The following is a 27,974-nucleotide window of genomic DNA, read 5'->3' as shown; positions in this document are numbered from 1 at the left end:
GGAGAGAGAAAATCCCAAGCAGGCTCTATGCTGTCAGCACAGAGCCTGATGTAGGGCTTCAACTCATGAACTGTGAGATCACAACCTGGGCCGAAACCAAGAGTCAGATGCTTAGCTGATGGAGCCACCCAGGCGCCCCAAAATTCCTTTTTCTTAAAATTCCATTTCTTAGACTGCCTCGAAGCCAGGGTGTGGACAGGTGACCTGGCTTCTGTCAATCAGTGGCACCCACAGGACACTTGGAGGTGGAGGTGAGTCGAGTCACCTCGAGGTGAATCCAGGTCCTGTGTCAAGGGAGAGTGTGAGGCAAGCTGTGGAAGTTTCTGAGTCTGTCCCCTCATGGGGCAGAGCAGCAGGTGACAGGAGCATTTCTTCTGACTGTTGCCCTGGGACACACTGCCCTCCACCACCCCACCACCCCAGCGCTCTAACATCCAAGCCCGATTCAGGGGCACTCCCAACCTAGCCAGACTGAATTCCACCACCCGCACCTCAACTGCTCTGACCCGCTCATGTGTTCCTTCACTGTACAAATAAGTACTGAACACCAACTTTGTGCCAGACACTTTTTCAGGTGCTGAGGATCCACCAGTGAAGGAGACAGGCCTACTGCCTGGCCTCAGGGGGCTAACATTCGGGATGAGAAGGGAACCAGCCACAGACAAGACCTATGTCAACAGTGTGATACGGTAGTGATAACTCTGGGTCCTGTTTCTTAGCTCTCCCTTTCAAGTTGCTCTTTGCTGCTCGCGAAAACTAAAGTTGAATGTATAATCTCTAGGGGCTCCTGGACGGCTCAGTCGGTTGAGCATCTGATGCTTGATTTCGGCTCAGGTCATGATTTCATGGTTCACGGGATCAAGCCCTGCACTGGGCTCTGCGCTGAGTGTGGAGCCTGCTTGGGATTCTCTCTCCCTCTCTATCTGCCCCTCCTCTGCTCGTGTGCATGCTCTCTCTTTCTCTGGAAAAATAAATCAACTTAAAACAAAACAAAAACAACGATCTTGAGGTTCTGTGCATTCCATCCCTCAGAGGGTGACAAACCACTTCTGCTGTTGCTCGTTTTCCTGCACCAGACTTTGTGTATGTCAAGCCCTCCGTTGCTACGGTCCACAAACTACAGTATGGGTCAAACACTACTTTATTAGTGCCAACACATTCTAGTTGAAGTTCCCATGCTCCCAGGATGGCCAAACCTTCCCTTTCCCCAGAGTCCCATCTAAGTTCTGGGGCACAGGGGTGTCTAACCAATGCACTAGAATCAGGCCAAGGGGCATGCCTTCCCACGCTCCATATCTGTCATCTATCTATACTGACCCATGGAGAGGTCGACTGCCCCTAGGTCCTCGGTCTTGCAAGAGTCTCCATGTACCTGTCTGCATGGGCCTCTCTGGTTCAATGGCTCTCTCCACCACTGGGGCCTGGGGGATATGCAGGTCTCTGGAAGGGTTACCTAAGCCCTTGCTATCCAAGAGCTATGGAGTCATTTCCTCTCTTTGGGTTCTGGCTGACCCCCGACAGCCCTTCTCAATGAAGGAGACATCAGTTCCCTGTCTTCTCAGATCTCGCAAACCTCCCCACACTTAGTCTGGCGGAACAGGGCATGGGTCTTCTTTATAACTTCTCCTCCAGAGACCTCCCTGCTTCTCAGTTGGGAAAAGGGGTATGGGAAGAAGATCCATTAACATAATTTAGGTTTCCTTCTAAGAACTCATTCCTTTCTTGAAAGAGCCTAGGCTTCTGGAATCAGAAGACGGCGTTTCTTTAATTTCCCTCCCTCTAGGTTTTCTGAGGTCCTGATTTCTCCACCCACAGGAGGCAATAAGCCTAGAGCAGTTTTAACTTTTTGAAATGGCATCGAGAAGCAAAGCATCACAAGGATATATGCTGAAGGAAGGAGTTGGGAAGAAACAGGTAATATTTCAAAAATATCACTCCACGGATAGGAAGATACAGCAAAAGAACTACAGCAGGAAAGTAAGAATGAAGACACGGAAAGGCAAAGAAAACTGATCCATGAACGGGTACACTGGTATGTACCCATTCATCATTCCGTGGCAGGCTGTTTTGGAGGACAGATTAAGTTTGAAATAATCAGGTTGGTTGTTCATTTTTTTCACTTAGAAGAATGGTTTCCTCTAATCAAGGAACTGATCGAGCGAAATTATAGATATAGTTCAAGATAGGAACAGTGTGCTGTGTCAGGAATAGTTCAGATGTATGTACTTTTCCTTTAACAGGTGGGGATGTCATGGGATAGGACTGGATATGTAGGGAGAAAAGTGACTTCTCAGGGTGCCTGGGTGGCTCAGTCGGTTAGGCGTCCGACTTCGGCTCAGGTCATGATCTCACAGTTTGAGAGTTCAAGCCCTGTGTTGGGCTCTGTGCTGATAGCTCAGAGCCTGGAGCCTGCTTTGGATTCTGTATCTCCCCCTCTCTCTCTGCCCCTCCACCACTCATGCTCTGTCTCTCTCTCTTTCTCTCAAAAATAAATAAACATTAAAAAATTTAAAAAAAAATGACTTCTCTACTAAGAAAAAGCTGCCCAGAGGCAAATCACAATAAAAGAGAGCCAGACACTGGTAGATTAGCCTTAAGGAGGAATAAATTAAACCAAAATGGCAAAATATGCCCAAAGGAATACTGGAAAGCAACTCAACACTGTAAGAAATTGAAGGCTGAAAATGAAGCAGTAAGTCACTGCTGAGTAAATAGTTACATGCAATCTATTCAAGAAGTATGTTCCTTAAAATAAATTTTTGGTTAATCAGTATATTTCATAATATTAGTCCTTCATTAATCATCTGGAAAATCATCTGAAAATCAGCTAAAGTCCCTGAGAGCCCAGCTTCCAACTTAGCCTCTTGATGGACCGGAAGCCCTAGCCCTTCACACCATGACTCACTTCCTCTAGAGACCAATGAAACAGATGAAATAAAATAACCACGTAGGAAATCAAACAGGGTCTTCAGAGCAAGCTAAAAAAGATTCATTAGCTTAGCATAATCATCTGGTAAACAAAACCAAAAGCAGGAATAGAATCAGGTGTAGAAGGACCTAATGGGGCTATCAGGTCAAGAGATCTAGAGAGAGGAGTTTTATCAAAAAGCTATAATACGTACATGTAACTACAAATGCATGCAAGGACTGACATGAGATTCTACAATGTTTTAAGGAATTTTACTTACCAACATGAAATGTGTTTTGTTTTAAATATGGCACATGTACACACACATGCACACTGGAATATTCAACTTTAAAAAGAATGAAATACTGATACAGGCTATTACATGGATAAACCTTGAGGACATTATGCTAACTGAAATAAGCCAGACTCATAAGGACAAATACTGCATGATTCTATTTATATGAAGTACCTGAAATAGGCAAATTCATAGAGACATAAAATGTAATAGAGGTCTCCAGGTGCTGGGGGGGGAGAAGGGGAGCAGGGGAGCAAGGGTGAGAATGGGGAGTTACTGTTTAATGGGTATAGAGTTTCTGCTTGGGAAACTTTTTTTCTTTCTGATGAAAAAATTCTGGAAATGGCTAGTGGAGATGGCTGCACACCACTGTGAATGTATTTAATGCCACGGAATTACACACTTAAAAATAGTTAAAATGGTGAAATTTATATGTATGTTTATTGTATAATATATGTATATATGTATTGTATAATATATGTATATATGTAAACTTATGTATAAATAATAGTTAAAATGGAAACATTTATGCATATTTAACCAACCATAATTTAAGTAAAAAACAAACAAACACAAAAAACTGAGGAGAGATGCAGAAGAGTTAGTGCAAAGTGCAACCTGGGAAACACTCAACTCTGTTTCCGGCTTTGAAGACAGAGGAAGGGACCATGAGCTACAGAGAGAATGAGTACAATTAATAGAAGCTGGAAAGCCAAGAAAACAGATTCTCCCCTAGACCCTCCAAAAAAAAGTATAGCCCTGCGGACACTGCTTTTAGCTCTTAGAGAGACCCATTTTGGACTTCTGACCTCCAGAACTACAAGAAATAAATTTGTGTAAGATAACAACTTTGTGTTATTACCACCAAAAACAAATTTTGTTTTGTTCTCAACTGGCTGACCTCATACTACTGCCTTATCCACACAGTAAATATTCTGTTAACAGTAGCCTCCAGGGAACATTCCTCCTTCCTGCACTACCCCAACCTGGGCATAACTAATGAGTCTTTTCTCAGGCTTCTAGGGGACCTCCCACTTGAGGCCCAAGGTCACGGAGCTCCTGGTCTCCAGGTAGACTTGCCAGATGTAGCAAATAAAAGCACAGAACACAAAACAAGAACAAGAACAACAAAACCCACAAGCAGTATTTGGGACATATACTTAAAAACTGTTGGTTGAGAATCTAAAATTTACAGTTAACTGGGCAGCCGGTATTTTTTCTGGCAACCCTACTCCCTACCCACATTCAGTGAGCCCACACATAGTGGATTTGGGTCGTCTTGCATTTTCTTAAGAGATTAAACGAAGGGATGTGTCATTTATAAAAATTCTGTCTCCGGATTCTCTTTACCTCGCCCAGTCCTGGCAGACCTTCAGCCGCCCTGGCACGCGGGCCGGCGCGGGAAGACCCGCGCAGGCGCAGAGCGGCCCGAGGCGGGGCCAGCGGATTGCCGTCGCGGAGCCTCGCGGACGGCCCGCGCAGGCGCAGAGCGGCCTATCCCGAGCGCCAGGGCGGGCACCTGTCACTTTAGAGGAGCTGCCAGCGCCCTCCCTCCCCCTCCGCAGGGTGCCGGCCGTCGGTCCCCGGGGCTCCCAGCGCCGTCTATTTATATCGCTGGGCCCCGCACAGGCCCATATTGGGCAGTGCCTGCCGGGCAAGCCCGCCGGCCGCCCCGCCCCAGCCCATCTGGCTCGGTCCACGCGGCCACAGGGCCAGGTCGCGGCGCCATCGCTGCGGCCTCTGCGGAGCCAGTGGGGGCCGTGCCTCAAGCCGGGGGGGCGGCAGCTCGTAAGTAAGTAACGGTGACAGAGGAAACAGGGGCGCCTCTCGAGCGCCTTGTCTCAGCTCTAAGGGCCAGGCCGGACTTGGGGGCAACCTCCGGGCCCTTGGCACTTGCGGGGCCTTCTGCGCTTCCCTCCGGTGGCCTAGGGGCCAGCTACTGCCTTCACAGCTCAGCCCAGCATTCGCTTCCCAACGAGACCATCTTTGCCCAGCCAGGGGTCTCTCCCCTCCTTAATGTCACAGCATCCATTGTCCTGGCAGCATCATTCTCTGAATTATCTACGTTGTTTGCCTCCCTCCCTAGACTGCAAGCTCCGTAAAGGTAGGGACACTTCTGTCTCTCCCATTCCTGCTTGTCTGCCTAGAGCCTTGAATAGTGCCTGGCACTTTAAAAAGCTTCTGTAAGTATCAAAAGTATCCCCAGGCAACTCTCTTAACTTGAAAGCCAGGAATATAATTGCCCTGCGTCCCCCACCCCCCACGTGATTCTTAAGAGGAACTAATGAGCTACTGTATAATGCACATTAAAGCACTTTGAAAAGTATAAAGTGCCCAGAGAACGCAAAACTGTGAACTCCTCAAAGGAAAGCCAAAAGGAAACATGTCCTATTTAGCTTTATCACTCATATGCCTGGCCGTTCTTAAACACCCAAGTGTGTGGGATGGATTATTGCTATTAAGTGAACCAGGTGTTTTTCCCTACTAGTGGGAGACTCAGAGTGCATTTAGGGTGGTGCGGGTATTCTGAGCCATTTTCTACCAGTGTCTGCACTTTGTTGTGATGCTGAGGCAAAGTAATGTGTGGGGGTGGAATGGTGAAAGCCAGGGGTCACAAATAAGTGGCTGTAGGATAACTAAAAAGGCCGGAGGAGAAAGGCAACAGCGTGAGGAGAATTATAAATGAAGACAGACACTCCAGTCCCAATAAAAGGATAATGGGGGCTGCGGACCTGAGAGTAGAAGTGCCATCTGAGAGGTGGCAACGGACGACTCAGGTCCTGCACCCCATTGTCGCCATGGGAATGAAGGGCCGTCCCACTGTTGCCATATCTTCCATTGTTTTCAATAGATGCTGCAATGTGTCAGTTTTGCCTGTTGACAATTAATTTGCAAAAAAAAAAAAAAAAAAAAAGTCTTTGAGCAGGTAATTTGTGATCTCGGCTTCAGTTCTCTAGAAATTGGGGCCAAATTCCTGAGAGCACATGGTAACAAAATTAGAAGTGAGAAGTGGGTGTCACAGTGCATCAAGTTCTAGGCAAGGAAATCAAGTTAATGATTCTGGGTTGTTTGCTTGACTTGGACAATAGGTTAGCAACTTGAAGAATCAGGCACAACTTTTAAATGTAGAAACAAAATCTTCCAGGTAGTGGTTTAATAATATATATAAAACCAGAAGGATAAAAGGTTATCGTGAACTTACAATTTAGGACTAAGCAAAACATTCATAAAATTGCAGAGACCTTAATTGAGCGACTCTAATGCACCAGGCATCATTGGGGACAGAGGTTAAGAATATGGAAATGATTAAAACATGAGCTCCCTTCCTCAATGTGCTCATTATTGAAAGGGGAGGCAGACAATTGCATAAATAAATTGCAGTAACAACAGTGCAACAATCACTGTGTTCAAGGCAGGAGCAAGGAGGAAGTGATGTCTGAGCTAAATTTTGAAGAGCCACTTGTATTTTTTCAGGTGGAACAGATGGAAGGGGGAGAAGGCTATTCCACACCTCTTTCCTGAGCTGCCCCAATTTCCCGCCCCACTTGATTCAGCCCGATGCTTCTACCAAATTGGGCTACCTATGAAAACTAGCATCTCTGTTTGACTGGGGGGTGGGGGGTGGCTGACATGTTTGGGAGTGAAGGGTGGGAAACCCACATTCACAGTGACAAATGCGAAAGGCTGCATCTCTCCTAAGCTGAGCTTTTAGTCTTGGTCAGGATAGCAGCAGACAAGAGAATTAGCCAAAAATTTAATAGGGATCTTCCAGGGAAATCCTGGAAATGAGAGTCATGGAGGGGCTTGATAAATGCTCCACACATCCCTAGAGACATGCAGCCCAGAAGAGGATACAAGTTGCATCAGAATTGTTAGTGGTTCGGTACTACTGAAAGATTGAGAAGTATAAGGAAGGAAAGCCAGGAGATGAAGCAGGAAAGGTTAGGAGATGCCAGACTGTGAAGGACCTCATAATGTTTGGACAAGGAGTGCTGGCAGTGAAAAGAAGCTCAGGAGAAATTTTGTTAACCCTTATTATTGAAGTATATTTGACCTACAATGTTATAATAGTTTCAGGTGTACAACGTAGAGATTGGACAGTTTCATACATTATGCGGTGCTCACCGTGACACGTGCCATGCCGTTCTCCAATGTATCCCCTCCTTCGCACTTCCTGAAGGCAACCCTATCCTGAATTTGGTCTGTTTTATAATTACCCTTCATTTCTTTATATTCCACCACAGTTGTATGTATACAACATTTTTAACTTTTTATTTTGATGTAATTTCAAACTCACAGAGAAGTTCTTTTTTTTTTTTTTTTTTTTAATTTTTTTTTTCAACGTTTATTTATTTTTGGGACAGAGAGAGACAGAGCATGAGCGGGGGAGGGGCAGAGAGAGAGGGAGACACAGAATCGGAAACAGGCTCCAGGCTCCGAGCCATCAGCCCAGAGCCTGACGCGGGGCTCGAACTCACGGACCGCGAGATCGTGACCTGGCTGAAGTCGGACGCTTAACCGACTGCGCCACCCAGGCGCCCCAGAGAAGTTCTTTGTTTATGTTGTGCAGTATTCTCTTGAGGGAATGTACTACCGTTCTCACGTTAATCGATATTTCGGTTATTTCCAAAGTTTTGCCATTTCAAACAGTGCTACTATTAAATTTAAACTAGTTTTGACTTCACATGGAAGAAGGTCATGTATCATTTGTTATTTAGGAAAAGGTAATGTAAAGATTATAAAATCAAACATCATAAAAGCAAATCATTGGCAGTTTAAATTAACATTTTTATGCTGCATTAAAATTTGTAGCAGTCCATCTCTCAAAACTAAATATACTGGACACGGGTATAACTGCATTTTGGATTTGCAGAGTAATTAGGCATTATTCTTGTGATTTGTGTTTATCTTTGCTACTCATTTTTCTCTGTTATTATGGGTACTATTAATATGAATGCACCAGTTCAGTCTTCTATAAATTGGAGCAGAGAATAACTTCCCATTGATATCATTGAGAACATTTATACAGTTTTGTTTTGCTGATGAAAGGAGAATGCCCTCTCTGCCCTCATTACAAGAAAAAGTTTCTGTCAGCTCTCTTTTATTTATGAGCTGTGTCTGTACCCACAAGCAGTTTGTATATGGACCCAAACATCGTTATTATTAGAAAATTATTTGTACAGGTATATCCTACTTTAGCTTTACCGAGCAGATTTTACCAAGCAAATTACATATTATAAATGCATGACCTTATTTAATTCTCCCGACTATTATATAATTCTCAAAGCTAATCTCCAGTTAAAAGACTGAACGAGGCTTAAGAAACTTGCTCATGTCACTAGATAGTAGAGCAGGGATTCAAACCCAGGCCTCAGTAATCCCAGCCAAAGCCCACGTTTCTAGCCTCTGAGCTGCACCCTGCTATACTACCATAAAATAACAGTAATTTCCATTTATTGAGCACTTGGATGCCAAGAACTAACCTAACTACCTTATTTATGTACATTATGCCCATTATACAGATGAACAAACCAAGGCTTTCAAAGGTTAAATAATTTTAGGATTATAGCAAGTATCCAAACAGATGCAAAGGCAGGACTGGTGTCCCTTCAAAGCCATCTCACTGCAATGCCAGTATCTTCTCTACATCTTATACATACAGGAAACAATGCTGAGAATGTCTTTGAAATATGGTGGTGAGTTTAACTGCTTGGGTATTTTTCAGGGTTTCCATCAGCAAATTCATTTGGTCTATAAATCCATAGAAATTTAGAGCATATTTCAGGAGGTGTGTAAAAGGCAATTGGAAGGAGGGGGTACTTAAATATTTACATGCATCTAAAAAATTCATAAATGTTTCTTCATAGTGTTTGTAACAGTTATTTTTGTTTTAAAAGTGTTTGTTGTTGTTGAAGCCAATGTTTGGGGCAGACAAGCTGCATCCAAATAAAGTATTTATGCAAGAAATTGATTTCTCTTTGGGGACCTTGGGAAAAATCAGATGATCATTTTGAAATAGGGATCTGACCATTACCCTTCTCAAAACTCCCCAGCTGGGTTTAAGCAGAGAAGTGGAGAATAGGCACCCAGATGGGCTTTGTCCTACTCATGATCTAGAAAATGGATTTATTTATAACAGTAGAGCAAGAGTCATTGACCTGTGGCCTGTTTTTGTATAGCCCATAAGCTAAGAATGGATTTTATAATTTTAAATAGCTTTTAAAAATCAGAAGAATGTTAGGGTGCCTGGGTGGTTCAGTCTGTTGAGCGTCCAACTTTGGCCTAGGTCATGATCTCACTGTTCCAGAGTTGGAGCCCTCCCTGTGTCAGGCTCTGTGCTGACAGCTTAGAGCCTGGAACCTGTTTCAGATTCTGTGTCTCCCCCTCTCTCTCTGTCCCTCCCCGACTCATGCTCTGTCTCTAACTCTCAAAAATAAATAAACATTAAAAAAATTTTTTTTTGAAATCAGAAGAATGTTTCGTGACACATGAAAATATATGAAATTCAAGTTTCAATAGCCCTAAAACATTTCACTGGCACACAGCCAGGCTCCTTTGTTTATGTATCAGTTCTGGCTGCTTTTGCATTACAATGGCAGAGTTGAGCTGTGCAGAGACCCTAGAGCCTACAGAGCCTGAAATATTTAGTTTGTGGCCCTAGTTTGTCTGCACTTGCACAAGAGGAAATGGTTAAGAGTACAGACTTTGGAGTCAGATGGAACTGGGTTCAAGACTCCGTTCCTGCACCTGTAAAATGTTGTGGCCATTTAACGAGAAGAGGTAAACTCAGAAGAGTGACTTAGTGATAGTTGTCTTCTGTCATGAAGAAATGAAGATAGCTAGAAGTTTCCATCTTTCTTTTACTTGACAATGTAATAATAGAAAACATAAGAACATAACGAAAGTGAAATTTTACAACATATACAACTGCAAGCATCTTAGGCAACCTTTTCTTGATATTTTTGCACCTGCCACTTGTACCATAAGGACTCTTGAGTATCAGTTCAGCAATACCAGTTCAAACTAGCGTAAACAGTAAAGGAAATGGTTTGTCACTGAAACCTGAAAAATACAGATGTACAGCATGTTTCGAACCTGTCGCTCTCTATTCTCTGCCTTCTTCCCTGTATTAGCTTTGTCCTCATGCTGGCTTATGGAGACGTGGCTGTAGCCAGTCCAGACCTCTCATCTATATGACACATGGACACCTCCAACCATTGAACCAGAGACGTGAGCTTCACACTGATGAAGCCAACCTCAGGTCTCACACCATCCCTGAACCAGTCACAGTGGCCCTACCCCATTGACTCCAAGAGAAGGCAGGTTGGGATGCTGGGGGAAACCCAACATTGTCCACTGTAAAGTCATTTATAAGATACTACTATGTTTATAAAGAAAACAAACATATTGTACTAGTTAGTCCATTTTTTAACTCTCTTTGAAACTAATGCTGCCTGTGTTTTTATTAAGATAGCCCTATGCCACCAAATTCAACAAGGGTGGTTTGGTTCCTGCCTCAAAAATACAAAACCCTAGGGTTATGGTCATAATATTTGGGTCCCCAGCATCTCATTTCTTCCTAGCAGCATCAAGGTCAACACTTTAGAAACTGACGAGTCTTAACTGCCTGCATTATACTAGATCTAGTGACCCTATCTGGAAACTGCTCTTGGCTTTCCAGCACTGGGATTGGTTATCCTCTGAGTGATTCTTATGTATCCCTACAGATGGAATAGTAGAAATTTTCTAATAATTTCCTTATGAGGAAACTTCTGGTTTTCAGCTCAAGGTAACAGCTGCCATCTATAAAGTGAATTGATGTGTTTATGTACAAAGAAGCCCACGTAATATTATTTGGGCTACCCATAATGTGGTGTAGGAGAGCTCAGAAATATGATGACCTCCTAATTACCGATAATTGGATTCTCTTTGTAAAATCTAAAACAAATGAAAGTAAAAAGCAGAGGTTCACTTTTAACCTGCAAGGCCTCACAAAGAAAGCCTTAAGCTTTTATTGAAATCAAGCTGAGCCATTAATGCTGGAAAATCTGGCAAAGAGGGTTTTATTCCCATTTGAAGTCTGTGCAGACTCTTAGATTGGCTGGTTGTTATAATTCCACACACTCCAGCGCAGTGATTTTTAGGTCTTATAGTTGCCATTACATACTTAAACATTCCTGTCATGCCTAACACTTGTCTCCTGAAATGAACTTTCATTCAACACTGAAACAAGTGCCATTGCTCATTGAGACACAGTGAGAATGGAGATGGAGAAATCTCATCGAGATTTGATAGGATTACAGAAATGTAGAAAATTTACAACCTCTATAGCTGACAAATTATGCTTTCACGTGATTGAAATAATCACCTCTCTTCCTCTCTTAACTCCTAGCACTGACTTTCCTACCATCATTTATTCTTATTGCTTACAGCTAATAGCCAAGTAAGAACTACAGACGGTGATGGGGCCTGGAGATCTGCTCTTCGCGTGAGGGTTGCTGACTCTAGAATGCCCTTCTTTAAATCCAAACAGCTCTTTAACTCCCTTGAAATACCCTGTTACCATTCCTCTGGGCAAGGTGAAGACGAGCTTAAAGAGACTTCTGATTAGACCAGTGCTTTTTAAGGGCGGAAGTGAGTCCATCTACGCCATGAGGAAGTCAGGAACCAAGAGAAGCTGAGCAAGGAGTGGGGATAGAGACACAGGCCGGCTTTGGGGTCCTTTCTAAGTTTAGGATGAGTTAGTTCTAAGTTTCAAGTATTGTAGGGGCGCCTGGGTGGCGCAGTCGGTTAAGTGTCCGACTTCAGCCAGGTCGCGATCTCGCGGTCCGGGAGTTCGAGCCCTGTGTCAGGCTCTGGGCTGATGGCTCAGAGCCTGGAGCCTGTTTCCGATTCTGTGTCTCCCTCTCTCTCTGCCCCTCCCCTGTTCATGCTCTGTCTCTCTCTGTCCCAAAAATAAATAAACGTTGAAAAAAAAAATTTTCAAGTATTGTAAATTCTCAGGTCAGCAGACATTTGGTTGTGCTTTGCAAAGCACTGTTTTGAGTTGTTTGCCCCGTAGCAAAAGTTTGCACAGAACTTTAATGGACTTCTTTTCTCAGCCATCCTTTATGGTTTTGTGGCCATTAAACATGTGGGTGTGTTTCTTTGGGAGGGTGCACATAACATTTTCAATGATGCATCTCCTCAGAGAGAAGGCTACCTGATGCCCCTGCCTCCTTTGCTTGCCGGCCAGCTGTATTTGGTAACCGGAAATATATTTGCAAAACATGCCAGCTTATCACCTCTCTCTCCATTCACCTTGGAAGGGAGGACTTTCCAGCCCTCCTAGAAAAATCTCTGCTGCTGATTAGGTTAATGTTGTTAGTAGTTAATAATTTACTGTTTATGCAATCAATGGCATTATTTTTAGACACAAAAGTGGTTGTCTTAAACTCTGTTTGGAATGGATAATATTTATTTACAAATACTTCTTAGTACTAACGCTCCATATTTAAATTACAGAGAATTTTTTTCTTACAAGAAAACATTCTTTTCTCTCCCTCAGGAGTGTTACAGGACATCTCTGTTGCTTTGTGAGTAATCAGACATGCAAATAGCCCCACAAGAACCAAGCTAAATTTAAAGAAGACTTACTTAGAAACATTGAAAAGTGTATCATGGAGTTCAAGGCTGAGGGAAAAGAAAAATACCAACATAGCTTGAATTTACTGAATAAAGTTAAGAACATGAAGGAATTAGCAGAAATGATTGATGTAGTACTCATAGCAGAAGGGGAGAAATTTCCTTGCCACAGGCTGGTCTTGGCTGCATTTAGTCCCTATTTCAAAGCTATGTTCACTTGTGGACTGCTTGAATGTACTCAAAGGGAAGTCATACTTCATGACATTACAGCAGAAAGTGTGTCAGTGATATTGAACTACATGTACAATGCGGCTTTGGAGATCAACAATGCCAATGTACAGACCGTAGCTATGGCTGCCTACTTTATGCAGATGGAAGAAATCTTTAGTGTGTGTCAAAAATACATGATGGACCATATGGATGCCTCGAACTGTGTAGGTATCTATTATTTTGCAAAGCAGATTGGAGCTGAAGATTTATCCGATCAATCGAAGAAATATTTATATCAGCACTTTGCTGAGGTGAGCTTACATGAAGAAATACTAGAAATCGGAGCACACCAATTTCTGATGCTTATTAAGTCGGATGACTTGAACATATCCAGGGAGGAGAGCATCCTGGACTTAGTCCTGAGATGGGTAAATCATAACCAAGAATTGCGCACAGAACATCTTGTTGAGCTTTTGAAGCAGGTCAGATTGGAACTTATAAATCCTTCTTTTTTAAGACAAGCCCTAAAAAGGAACACAATGCTTCTGTGTGATGCAGCTTGCATTGACATCATTCAAAACGCATTCAAAGCCATCAAGACACCCCAGCAGCACTCTCTAAATCTTCGTTATGGCATGGAGACTACTAGTCTTTTGCTTTGCATTGGCAACAATTCTTCAGGAATCAGGTCAAGACACAGGAACTATGGGGAGGCCAGTTTTTGTTATGATCCTGCTTCACGGAAGACCTATTTCATTTCATCTCCCAAGTATGGAGAGGGTTTGGGAACCGTGTGTGCTGGTGTCGTCACGGAAAACAACACTGTAATTGTGGCCGGAGAAGCAAGTGCCTCCAAACTCGCTAGACAAAAGAACAAGAATGTTGAAATCTATAGGTTTGTATCTAGCAAATATTTGTAAATTGGTTTTAATTACCTTGACCCTAGCAACAGTAGAAGGAAATACTTCCCAAAGAGCGATCATATCTTAATTACATGTAGTCAAAATTACCCCGTAATTTCATATTCTACATATGTATATCATTCATAATGAAATCACCCACATTCTAAAATTATTTTTCTCCTTTTGTTAAGAGCATACAGCTGGATTTCTATAAGGTAAATATATATATTATGACTCTGCTGTATATTTTCATGCTTAGCTTTCATTTCTGATCCAAAAGAAAGGGTGTAATTGAGGGGCTCATGGGTGGCTCAGTTGGTTAAGTGTCTGACTTGGCTCAGGTCATGCATGATCTCATGGTTTGTGGGTTCCAGCCCCACATCAGGCTCTGTGCTGACAGCTCAGAGCCTGCTTTGGATTCTCTCTCCCTCTCTCTCTGGCCCTTGAACTCATTCTCTCTCTCTCTCTCTCAAAAATAAATAATAAACTTAAAAAAAAAAAGTGTGTAATTGATTAGGTTTTGAAGAGCTTGTTGATACAACTTAACAAGAAGAAAAGTTTATTGATTCCTTTGAGCTGATTTTCTAATTCATAATTCAGAGGAACAAGTAATTTTTTTTCTTAACCAAAAATTACTAATTATCTATCAGTTTTCACTCTGTATTCTTAATTTGTAGATCTTTCCTAAACCTCCAATAGTGTAAAATGTTTGTGGTCTAAGAATGCTTCAAATCCTAGAATCATAAAAGGAACGAGTGTCTGCTAAGAGGTAGCATAGGTCTTGTATGTGAGGAGGATGTGTCTGTTTACTGTTTATTCAGCAAGTCTTCAGTGAGCATTCAGGTCTTCAGCTAACTGGGTAAGTGAGAAATAGGCACCTAGAATAAATACTAGGTAGAAAAGCTCTCCTTCAGTATCCTTCCCCTCTCAGTTCCCTCTTACGAGGGTTTGTTCAGACTTTTCAGTGAGAAAGTAGTTCCTCTTCATGGCAAAGTTGGGAGGAAGAATTAAGAGGTCTATTATTTTTCTGTCATCTCTTAACACTCCATCATCTCTTTTGAACTGTAGGCCTGTCCCTTTTTTACCATCATCTCCCCTAGTAGTGATAGGGGAGGGACTGCAGAGCCCTGGGTGAGTGACCTGGCCCTATGCCCATGGGGACCAAGCATGTCCCTGGGCAGCAAGAACAGTCTTCCTCAGAATAATCAGGTATAGACTACAGAGCCGGGCTATCAGATCCCTCGGTGTCCCTCTTTTCATCGTAGAGCCTCTTGTACAGGTACCTTGGGTTCTTTAGATTGCTACTTTGCTTCCTCATCAAGACGGGCTGCAGTTCTGTCATTATTTGTTTTAAGTATACTTTATTATTTTGAGAGAGACAGAGAACGAGCAAGGGGAGGGACAGAGAGAGAGGGGAAGAGAGAGAATCCCAAGCAGGCCCCGCACTGTCAGCACAAAGCCTGATGCAGGGCTCGATCTCATGAACCATGAGATCATGACCTGAGCTAAAATCAAGAGTCGGACGCTTAACCGACTGAACTGCCAAGGTGCCCCTAGTAGGTCATTTCTTCAAAAAAAAAAAAAAAAAAATCTACCTTTCCATCTTCTTTAACTCTCCCTCATACTTCAGTTATACAAACAGCTGAGGATATAAGGGCTGTCTTTACACTATCAACCTCTGTGAATGCTGAGCCTCTTTTGTCAGTCTTTTTATGTTCTATCCCTTTCTCTTAATAATACGTTTTGTACTTTTATCTGGTCCTTTTCTCCTCCCCATTTTCATTTTAAAGTATCAAAACAAAAATCAGATTAGCAAGCTTGCCCAGAAAATGTGTACTTCCCAACCCTCATGGGACATATTTCATCCTTGGCTTGTTCTCTTAAACCATGTCTCAGTAAGCCAAAACCCCATTCTTTTAGTCCTATTGATATACTAATAAATTGGCTTTACTTCAGTATTCCCCCATCCGTGACACCTAGCCCTCCTTCCTCTTCTAAAACCCAATACAATTAAAAGTACTGGTGAAAATTCCAACTGTGATTCAAGGGACCGGTGTCCTACCTAGAATTGCATAGACAACAACTAGCATTAAGTTTCTGCATTCAGATTGTGACAAACCAAACATGCCCTCTAGGAAAGGAATGTAATCTTCCAACTTCCCTGTCAAGCCCTAAGTAAGCAGTTATCTCTGGGGAAGAATATAAGAATTGGCCCAGAACTGCTGGGGAAAACTCCTATAATCCTATTAACTGTCAAATGTTTGATGCAAAATAAGTAGTCTGTACTTTAAAACTGTCCTCTGTATAGAACACTCATAGTTTCTTCATTTGTTTCCAAACAGAATAACTTTTCTTATTTTCCACATTTTCCTGGTTTTGTTTTAGTTTTGAATTCCAGAATACATTCTGGATTTCCTGGGACAGATCTAATTTCACACCTCACTGTCCCCATGAGTACTTTTGTCCATCTTAGACTGCGTGTCCCAAATCATGATTGGAGAATACAGACTTCCTATTATCAAGAGGCAAGACAAAGGATACCCACAAGATCATATATTTAGTGACTCTATAATGCGCCACACACACACACACACACACACACACACACACACACACACAATCAAAGTGTCAGACTCTAGGAGATATTGAGAAACCAATATCCTGGTGTCTCTACCACCCCAAACCCTTCTCAGACAGATACACTTATTCGTGGAAGAAATTACGGAAATTAGCATACCCAGAGCATTAAAGTAGATGCTAAATATCAGACACCTACAGGTGCTCTTGACTCTGTTCTCAGCCAGTTAGCACTACAAGAAGAATCCTTAAAATTCTGCATAGCATACATTGTCCCATTAAAAATCTCTGAATTGAGGTATTTTGAGTTTGCTGGAAAGCTGCTTGCTTGAATATGGTATTAAAGTGAGACTTCTACTCCACAGACTAATACATTGTGCCATTTTTTCATTTTTACTTATTCCTCCTTTCTAGTAAAATTACAAAGGATTTTCTGAAAGCCTTCCTATTCTTGATTTGCTTTCCCGGAACTAGGAAATGAAAGCTATCACCTATACTTTGTCAGTATATTTTCTAAAATTCTACTCCTGAAGCCAAGACGACACTGTATGTTAACTAACTTGAATTTAAACTAAATTAATCAATAAATAATAACTACCAAAATAAATAAATTCGGCAGAGAGATACGGTTAATTGTTTCTATGCACATTAGAGTCTGTTCATCAACCCTTGCCAAAAAAAAGAAGCACAAACCTGTATTACTATCTTATATTAATGTGTCTTCCTCATACCAATAGTAGGACCCAGATCATGTTGTTTGTAGCTGGAAAAGAAACTTAAGTATGTTTCTCAGGTAAGTTGTATTCCAGTTAACACTAATCCCAGGTTCTCTCTCTTAATTGGCAGGTATCATGACAGAGGGAACCAGTTTTGGGAGAAGTTATGCACAGCTGAATTTCGAGAGCTCTACGCTCTGGGCTGTGTCTGTAATGACCTCTATGTTATAGGAGGACAGATGAAAGTTAAAAACCAGTATCTCATCACAAACTGTGTCGATAAGTACTCAGTAGAACGGGACAGTTGGAGAAGGGTGTCTCCCCTCCCACTGCAGTTGGCGTGCCATGCCGTAGTCACGGTGAATAATAAACTTTACGTGATCGGAGGCTGGACCCCTCAGGTTAAGAAATTTCCTGCATCCCTAACTGGCATGGCTGTGCCGCGTCTGGTTGCTGTGTTGAAAAATGTACTCGTGGAACACTAAAAGAGCATGACTTATATTTGGGTAAAATGCCTTTTACTTTATAGAATATTAAACTTAAGATTGTAAAGTGTTAAAGCATTTTAGGGGAATGAATTTTAAAGTGTGTTATTCATAGATATGACTTCATTCAGTATTCATGCTATGCTCTTTATAATCCTTCCCATTCTTGCTAATTATGAAAGATGCTTATGCTGAGGAATTATCTGTGGGGAGCATCTAAGTTAGAGGCAGAGAAGCTGGATCTTCATGCCGCTTCTGTCTGCTCAATAGTTGTGTGAGCCGAGGCCAACTAACTCTGAGGTCTCTTCTAAATATAAAGCTCTTACTCTAACCAGGAAGCCAGAATTCCCAACCTGTGATGGTACGATCATTGCCACAAAAGTATATTGTCATTGGAAACACTTCATGTCTTTGCTGGGCACCAGCAGATAGAGAAACCAGGATACCGTTTGCGGTAAAGCCCTGCGAGGAGATACACGCCGAGATGGCAGTCAGTAGAGTGTGACCACAGCGGCCCTTCCTTCTCTCCGTGGCCGTCCCTCCCAGTGCCCCGAGCTCTCACAGCAGTAACATGCCAGCTGCCTTCTGCCTTGGCCTGCGGGTCTTCCTTGTAAAAACTCTTCTCTGTAGCTCACTGTCCATCCTCATATCAAAAAGTCAACCTCTTTCAGCCTGTAGGATTTCTTGTTTTGGAAATTCGCCTTGTGATCAAACTGATGCTTTTTGCATTCATTTCACGAGCTTGGATTTTGCCATTTATCATACCTGTTTTGAAAACTTAAACTCCGCATTTAATGCTTTGTGAAATTTGTGCTGTGCGTCAAGAAGCAGTACAGATTTAATCACAGCTAGTAGCCGAGACCTGACTGATTATGTGTAGTTAAGCTTTTCAGAGCTATCCATTTTATAGTTAATATTGCATGAATAAGCTCCAAAGACAACATAGAAGCTTTTCTTTGGTTTTCTTCCCACTAAAATAAAGATCAAATACTTAAAAATGAGAAGGAAAATTAAAACAGTAAAGTCAACAATGTTCCTGTATAACATCTTCACACAAATGGCACATGAATATTTACCGTATAACAAAAGCATTTGCAGGGCTGTAACTACAGAGCATTAAACTGCAAGCTCACGTGGGTTCGTGATTGTATCACAGTGATGATAACCTCTGGTGGATTTAAAGTAATTAAATTAATTACAACTTTCATAAGTATGGCAATTATTTCTATATCAAACACCTGCATCCAAAACAAAAGCCATTTAAGCATCCTTAGACTGAGGCCATAAAAGTTCTTGACACATTGAAGACAAAACACATCACTTCACCTAAAGTTTATGATTAGGGGAAGCCATATTCTTGCGTGTAAGAATAAACAGTTCAATTTTTACTGTTTCTAGTCATTAAAAATGTATGTAAATAAATACATTAAAATAACTGCAAATAATTTATATTAATCCATAAATCTTAAAAATTGAGTTCAGACCATTCCCATATAGGTCGTAATTATAGTGTAAAAATACTCTAATGATTAAAACTCTAAAACGTTTTTATAATTTCATTCCATTTGGATTAGAAAAATATTAAAAAGAAAAATGCCTTATGAATTATTAAAATTAGTCTCTTGCAAATATTATTAAACTCTAGCCCAATAACGTTTGCGGAAATAAAATTACACTTTAAATACTGTTCAAGAAAGTTTGGTTTCATTTTGAAGGCTCTGCCATCACTTCATTTTCTAAAAAATGCTGTCTTGTCTCATTGCTAAGATCACAGATTGTTTGCTGTAGGCCGACACCCTAGCTCCATTATTACAGAACATAAATTCCTCTGACATTGACAGAGTCCTCATCACCCCAAGTCACGGGATCTGGTGTGTTTGTGAGTGTGAGTCACAACAGCTAACTTCTATTCATCTCCTTGGCTGTCTGCTTTGATTAATTGCACTCATGCTCACAGAGATTTCTAAATGGTATGTTATTACATCGGCTGTCATATTTCACACAGATGGATCTTCCTGATGAAGAACCAGATCGACTAAGCAACCGACTGTTGCAGTATGACCCCAGCCAAGATCAATGGACAGAGCGGGCGCCCATGAAGTTCTCTAAGTACCGATTCAGTACAGCCGTAGTCAACAGTGAGATTTATGTTTTGGGTAAGAAGAAGCAGATTGCTAAAAGAGTATAACTACTTTTATTTTCCTGAGCAGTTCACCTCAGTAAAAATGACATATTCTTCCTTCCTCTTGCATCCCAGTTCAGATGTATCTATAACTAGCCAAAAATGTTTTTTTGTTTCTTGTTTTTCTAGTGCAGTCAGATAAGATTAAATGAAAGTCCACTGACTTATTGAAAGCAAAATTATGTGTATGGAATTTTCAGGTCCCTTGGAATGCAAGAACAGTAGTGATACATCTTTATATATACTATCAACTAAAATATTTTGAAACAGGAATAAGCCTTTGGCCACCTTTAGTTGATGAAATGTGGGTTTTAGCAACCTTGATTGTCTCTGCTTATAGAAGATTCAGCCACTATAGGTAGGACACCAGTTATGCCAACCCTCTTCATTTTGCCTCACCTACCAAATTCCTGTAGAGGTATTATCAAATAATTCTCATCTGAATGCATTTTTTTTCTTATGTCCTAAATATGTGTGGTCTTGTCCTAACCAGTAGGGAATGGTGTAAGACTGGTTCATACCCACTAAAGTGGGTAGAAATTCTAGAACATCTCCTAAGTTTCCCCTCTCCTTCTTCACTTCTTGTTTTTTCCTCTTTTATTATGTCCTTGGCTCTTCTAAGCAGATTCCATCACTTCCTCTCCCTCTCCCACTGTCCTGCTCCTGTGTGGGAAAGGGTGAGACTGGGACAAGGAAGCGGACTTGGCTGGTAAACTGATAAGTATGCCAGTATTGTTTATGTCATCTCATCCACATTGATGACTAACTGGAAAAAACACAGGGAAGGTGATGGGTACCAAAGAGATGGCAAAGAAAAAACACGAGATATGGGCTCAGAGCAAACCAAGCATTTGAATAGCTTTTTTTTTTTTTTTTTTTTTTTTTTTTTTTTTTTTTTGCTAAAAGGAAGCCATTATCTCTTGGCTGCCTGCACAGCATGAAGCAAAATAATTAATGCACTCAAATATTAATAGTTTTATAATTTTAAGAACATTATGCAACATAATTTACAACTACCTCAGTTATGAGACTCGTAATTATAATCAAGTTTTTCCTCTGGAAATATATCTGTTACTTGGTAATAACCATATGCTGTGTCATAGGCCCAGAAGAGACCATATCTAAACTAGAATAGATTGCCTAGGACAGATATATAACTCCGGGGAGGGAAGGGCCGATCTCCTAATTATATTAGAGTTGGAGGCAGTCAAAAGAGGGATAAAAGTGATGTATCAATTGAACAAAAATGAGATTTCCCCTAGTGTGGAGCCACAGCTAGGCTAGATGTGGGATAAAAATGTAAATTTTTGTTTGTTTTTTGGGTAAGTTAGATGGGGAAAAGGAACCTTAGAGACAAATTTTGGAGCTTATGCTTCTTGGCACGAACAAATGTCCACAGCTGAATGAAAGGAGGTAGATGTTAAAGGACCCGTAAGATTTGGGTAGGTGAGGAGAGAAAAGAGCCCACCCGGGAAGAGAGATCATGTGGAGGGGCAGGAAAGAAAACGAGTAGGGAGAAAGCATAAGCAGAGGTTTGGAGGTGAGAATGAAGGTAGTAAGAATAGAGAATGGAAGGAGAGTGAGTAAATGAGCCTACCAGGAGATAAGACAGTTTACAGGTAAGTTGGGAGCCAGTTACAAAGGCCTATAGTAGAGAATCGAGAATAGTAATAAGTAGTGAGAAACCATGCAGAAGCAACATGATTAAAGAATGTTTGGGGAATGTTGGTGAGGCAAGGATTAGAGAACAGATCAATGGTGAGAAGAAACTAGATATGGAAAAGACCAGTCAGGAAGGCTTTTGTAGTAACTTAGAATCTAGTTTCTGAATATTCAGAACTGAGAACCGGTCTCATAATCACTCAAATGAATGTCACCCACTTGTAAGATTCAAACCAAAAAAGTCAACGTTCCCAACATTCGCTACTTAATACCCAAATATACTTATCAGCTTTGAAATGGAATGAAGTTCAGCTGTTTAAGGACTTTTGTGGTAGCCTTAGTTCAAATATCATTGTTTATAGTATGTGTAACTGGAATTTGGGCAAATACCATATAGAACCCTAAAACCTTATCAGTGTCAATGGTTCACACAGGAGCCTTACAGTCATTTGTTACTTGTTTTAGTGAAAGCCCTGTCTGCTTTTGGGAATCTATATGTGCCCCCACTGTGATGGGGGTCACTGCCAATTACTATAACAATAACCCCTCCCCCTGATACCTGTAATAGACTTAATTTCTTACTATCTCCTAGTTAGTCTAGAGGCTACCCCAAAATAACAACCTCTGAAATCTCCTTTACCATAGAAGCAGTGTGGTAAAGTGGGGAAGGTACCAGCTTTGGAATTGAGTAGATTTGGATTGAGATCCTGACTCTATCATTTATTACTTACATGTCCTTGGCCTAGTAAATACATATATATTTTTTTGCTAACATTAAAATTGGAATGCCTACCTCTTATTAGAGTCAAGATTAAATAAAACAAGGTATGTAAAATCCCTACAATGTAAGTGTTCAGACATTATTATAACTACTGTATTTTTTAGCTCCTTTCTGTTACAGACACTTTGCTGAATTCTTTGCATAAAGAAATTCACTTAATGCTTATAAAAAACTGATACAGTATTAACTCTCCTGTATGGAACACTAGATATCTAGACTGATTCTCCCAGTGGAAACACCAAAAAAATGTTGAGAAAACATGTTTTAAATTTTTTGAGAAGCTTCTACACTTTGTGTGGCAGTAAGAATTTAGCAGGCCAACAGCAAAGTGAAAGCAGGAGGCTTCCGGCTATTGAAAAAGTGAATGAGCTGACATCCTCTCCTCAATAAGCAATTATAAAACCAGGGTTTTGGAAACAACCCTATCAGGTCTCTAGAAACCAACCAAAGATAACAAATTGAGAAGAGCTTCGCGTCTCAAAACTGCTGAACTTGACGTGAGTCTTTAGGCAATCCTTGGCATTCTTTCCTGAGCTGCCCCAATTTCCCGCCCCACTTGATTCAGCCAGATGCTTCTACCAAACTGGGCTACCTATGAAAACTAGCATCTCTGTTTGATGGGGGGGGGGGGGGGGCTGACATGTTTGGGAGTGAAGGGTGGGAAACCCACACTCACAGTGACAAATGGGAAAAGGCTGCATCTCTCCTAAGCTGAGCTTTTAGTCCTGGTCAGGATAGCAGCAGACAAGAGAATTAGCCAAAAATTTAATAGAGATCTTCCAGGGAAATCCTGGAAATGAGAGTCATGGAGGGGCTTGATAAATGCTCCACACATCCCTAGAGACTAGGGAAGCTAGTCATGTCATACAGACATGCAGCCCAGAAGAGGATACAAGTTCTTCACACATTCCTGGGCGACTGGGAGGCTGAGCACATGTACAGAGATCTGAGAAAGCCAGGCAGAAGGTTAAAGTCATGGTAGACTCGAAAACTACCTGAGCTTTGAATGTGCTCCCAACCTACACATAGACCCACCCAGCGAGGCTGGAAGCCTTACTAGTGTTTGACTACAAACAGTTAGTCATTGAGGAGACCTAAGCCATGAAGAAATAAGAGAAACCCCTATGCTGAAGAGAGAGAGAGAGAATTTTTAAAAATGAAGCAGAGGGGCGCCTGGGTGGCGCAGTCGGTTAAGTGTCCGACTTCAGCCAGGTCACGATCTCGCGGTCCGTGAGTTCGAGCCCCGCGTCGGGCTCTGGGCTGATGGCTCAGAGCCTGGACCCTGTTTCCGATTCTGTGTCTCCCTCTCTCTCTGCCCCTCCCCCATTCATGCTCTGTCTCTCTCTGTCCCAAAAATGAAAATAAACATTGAAAAAAAAAAAAATTAAAAAAAAAAAAAAAATGAAGCAGAGACAGAAACAAACCACAGGGGAGGCGTATTCAATCTGAGCAAATTACTTCAAACAACAGCAACAACAACAACAAAAATACCCTAGGGGTGGAAATAAAATTAAAAATTGCTACAATATATTATTTTAAATGTCTAGTTACCAGCAAAGATTTACAGCACATACAAAGAAAAATAAACAGGGAAGTGTAACCCATGCTGGGCAGGGGCATGGGAGCATTCAATAAAATCTGTCTCTGGGTGGCTCCTGATGTTGGATTTAGCAGGCATAGGCTTCAAAATAGCTTTTTAAAAAGCGTTTTTTAGGGGTGCCTGGGTGGCTCAGTCGGTTGAGCGTCCGACTTCGGCTCAGGTCATGATCTCACAGTCTGTGGGTTAGAGCCCCGCGTCGGGCTCTGTGCTGACAGCTCAGAGCCTGGAGCCTGTTTCCAATCCTGTGTCTCCCTCTCTCTCTGCCCCTTCCCCAGTCTCACTTTGTCTCACTCTGTCTCTCAAAAATAAGTAAATATAAAAAAAATTAAAAAAAAAAACAAAAAAAAATAAGTGTTTTTTAGAGAGCAGAAGTGGGGGAGAGGGACAGAGGGAGACAGAGAATCTCAAGCAGGCTCCACTGTCAATACAGAGCCCAACATTGGTCTCAATCCCATGACCCTGGGATCATGACCTGAGCCAAAATCAAGGGTAGGATGCTCAACCAACTGAGCCACCCAGGTGCCCCCAAAGTAGCTATTAAATGTATGTTCAAAGAATGAACAAAAATAATTTTTAATGATTTTTCTTCTACCCAAGAGGTTCATGAAACTCCAAGTAAGATCAATTCACAGAGATCCTCACCTAAACGCATCATAGACACATCATTGAAAAAAATCATAGACAAAAAATTATTACAAGCAAGGAAAAAATGACACACAATATATGACAATAATATGCTCAATAGGTGACTTATCAGAAGCAGGGGAGGCAGCTCTTCATTAAATGGTGTTGGGAAAACTGGACAAGGACATGCAGAAGAATGAGACTGGACTACTTTCTTACACATACACAAAACTAAATTCAAAATGGATGAAAGACCTAAATGTGAGAGAGGAAATCATCAAAGTCCTAGAGAATAACACAGGCAGCATCCACTTTGTCTCTGCCAGAACAATTTCTTACTAGACATAAGGGAAGGGAAACAAAAGCAAAAATCAACTATTGGGACTTCATCAAGACAAAAAGCTTCTGCACAGCAAAAGAAACAATCAACAAAACTAAAAGGCAGCCTACAAAATGGGAGAAGATATTTGCAAATGACATACCTGATGAAGGGTTAGTATCCAAAATCTGTAAAGAATTTATCAAACTCAACACCCAAAAAAACCAAATAATCCACTTAAGAAATGGGCAGAAGACATGAATAGACACTTATCCAAAGAAGACATCCAGATGGCTAACAGACACATGAAAAGATGCTCACTTATCATCAAGGAAATACAAATCAAAACCACAATGAGATACCACCTCACACCTGTCAGAATGGCTAAAAGTAACAACAAAAGAAGCAACAGGTGTTGGCGAGGATGCAAAGAAAGGGGAACCCTCTTGAACAGTTGGTGGGAAAGCAAACTGGTGCAGCCACTCTGGAAAACAGTATGGAGGATCCTCAAAATAGAACGACCCTACAGTCCAGCAATTGCACCACTAGGTATTTACCCAAAGGATACAAAATACAGATTCAAAGTGGTACATGCTCCCCCGATGTTTATAGCAGCATTACCAACAATAACCAAACTATGGTGAGAGCCCAAATGTCCATCAACTGATAAATGGATAAAGAAGATGTGGTGTGTGTGTGTGTGTGTGTGTGTGTGTGTGTGTGTGTGTGTGTAATGGAATATTATATATAATGTGATATGTATATAATGGAATATTACTCAGCCATCAAAAAGCATGAAATATTGTCATTTGCAATGACATGGATGGAGCTAGAGAGTATTATTGCTAAGGGAAATAGAGAAAGACAAATACCAAACGATTTCACTCATATGTGGGATTTAAGAAACAAAACAGATTAACATATGGGGTGAGGGAGAGAGGGAAACAAACCATAAGAGACTCTTAATGATAGAGAACAAACTGAGGGTTGACGGAGGGAGGTGGGTGGGCAATGGACTAGACGGATGATGGGCATTAAGGAGGGCACTTGCTGGAATGAGCACTGGGTGTTGCATGTAAGTGATGAACCACTGAATTCTCCTGAAATCAATATTGCACTGTATGTTAACTGACTAGAATTTAAATAAAAATTTGAAGAAAAGCAAAAAGAAACAGTGGAGGCGAGAAGGCACTGGAATAATATATTCAAAGTGCTACAAGGAAAAATACTCAACCAAGAATGCTTCTGGGCCTATCTTCTATATCCAGCAAAACTATTGTTTTAAAATGAAAATGTAGCAAAGACACTCTCAGATAAATACAGAGATAATTTGAGGCTAGCAGACTTACAAGAAATACTAAAGGAATACCAAAGAAATACTAAAATAATTCAGATTAAAAAGAAATACACCAGAGTAACTCTAATCCACAGGAATAAATGAAAAGCACTGGAAGTGATTAAAATGTAGGTAAACATAAAAGACTTGATACATATTTCTCTTTTTCATCTCATTTTTTTTCATGAAATAAGAGCAAATAAAGCAATAATTATGGGACTATACTGTTAGATTTATTACATATGTAGATTTGGTACATATAACAATATTAGAATTAGAGGGAGAGGAAACAGAGATATATTGGAACAAAGTTGCTATATTTAAGGCAGTATTAACCTGAAGTAGATTGTGATAAAGTAACACACATATTGGAATTTCTAGAGCAACTAAGAAAAGATTCAAATAGTTTAAAAATCAAAAGAATTAAAATGGTACACTTAGAAAATGATAAACACAAAAGAAGACAGTGAAGGAGGAACAAAGGAACAAAAAAGATATGAGACCGAAAACAAATAGCAAGATGGCAGCTGTAAATCCAACTATATAAAAAAATTACATTAAATGGGAATAGACCAAACACGTCTATCAAAAGGCAGAGATTTCAGACTGAATCAAGTATGGTATCTATAAAAGATACTTTATATTCAAATACATAATAAGTTGAAAGTTTTACTATTATAGAAAAATACATACCATGCAAACTAACTTTAAGAGAATTGAAGGCAATATATCATCATACAAAATTGACTGTCAGAAAAGAACTACAAAGAGAAATTTTGTAATAAAATGGTCAATACAATAGGAATATATATCAACTCTAGATGTACCACACCCAAAAACAGAGCCTTAAAGTATATGAGGCAAAAACTAACATGAGAAATAGAAAATCACCATTGGAGATTTATATCCCATCAATAATTGAAGAACCAGACAGAAAATCAGCAAAATTTTAAAGACTTGAACAGCACTATCAACCAACTTAACTTCCCTGACATTTACAGTACTTGCATATAACAATAGCAAAATACACATTCTTTTTAAGTGTACATGGAACATTCTGCAGGTTTAATCATATGCCAGGTCATAAAAACAAGTCTCAACAGATTTTTTTTTAATTGAAATTATTCAAAGTACATATAAAATTAATTTATAATTAAATTATAAATCAAAGACAGAAAAAGGAAATCCTCAAATATATGGAAATTAAACAGCATACTTCTAAATAACCTTTAGGTAAAAAAAAAATCACAGAAAATAAAATATTTTGAATTGAATGAAATCAATATCCCTCATGACTATAGATTCAAAAATCTTTGAGAAACAATTAGAAAATTTAATCTAACAACATAAAAAAATGATTATATGCCATAAAAAATCCTTAAGAAACAATGAGCAGACTGAATCCAGCAGCATAAAAAATGATTATAAATCCCATAGCCAAATGGGATTTATCCCAGGAATACAGGAATGCAAGTTTAGTTCAATATCCAAAATTCAGTGTAATACCCCATATTAATAAAGGATACAATCACCTCAATAGATGTAGAAAAAGCATTTGACAAAATTCAACCCCCATTCTTGATAAAATTCTCAACAAATTAGGAATAGAAGAGAATTCCTCAGCTTGCTAAAAGGTGTCTATGAAAATCCTACAGCTTAGGTGATCTTTCCACTTAAAAACAGGGAAAGATGTTTTCTTGCTCCTCCTATTTGACATTGAGCCAGAGGTTCCAACCCATACAATAAGGCAAGA

The 27,974-nt window shown here is 40.6% G+C and overlaps 2 protein-coding genes across 3 annotated transcripts in view; one reads left to right on the top strand and one right to left on the bottom strand.

The window, feature by feature from the left end:
• Nucleotides 1-27,974, bottom strand: part of MGLL (monoglyceride lipase) — a 250,014-nt gene that overhangs the window by 194,852 nt on the left and 27,188 nt on the right. The window lies entirely within an intron of this gene.
• Nucleotides 4,954-27,974, top strand: part of KBTBD12 (kelch repeat and BTB domain containing 12) — a 77,289-nt gene continuing 54,268 nt past the window's right edge. Inside the window, exons 1-4 of one of the 2 annotated variants that reach the window (XM_030307540.1) lie at nucleotides 4,954-4,995; nucleotides 12,751-13,932; nucleotides 17,363-17,633; nucleotides 19,723-19,873. In XM_030307540.1, the coding sequence (XP_030163400.1) occupies nucleotides 12,863-13,932; nucleotides 17,363-17,633; nucleotides 19,723-19,873 (1,492 nt within the window). In that variant the 5' untranslated portion in view covers nucleotides 4,954-4,995; nucleotides 12,751-12,862. Of the gene's footprint in view, nucleotides 5,308-12,750; nucleotides 13,933-17,362; nucleotides 17,634-19,722; nucleotides 19,874-27,974 lie in introns of both variants that reach the window. The other variant, XM_030307539.1, reaches the window with a different exon arrangement.

This window comes from Lynx canadensis, chromosome A2, assembly GCF_007474595.2.
Source record: "Lynx canadensis isolate LIC74 chromosome A2, mLynCan4.pri.v2, whole genome shotgun sequence".
NCBI lineage: Eukaryota > Metazoa > Chordata > Mammalia > Carnivora > Felidae > Lynx > Lynx canadensis.
The sequence above is the reverse complement of the archived record's forward strand: the minus strand, read 5'-3'. Positions and strand labels throughout refer to the sequence as shown.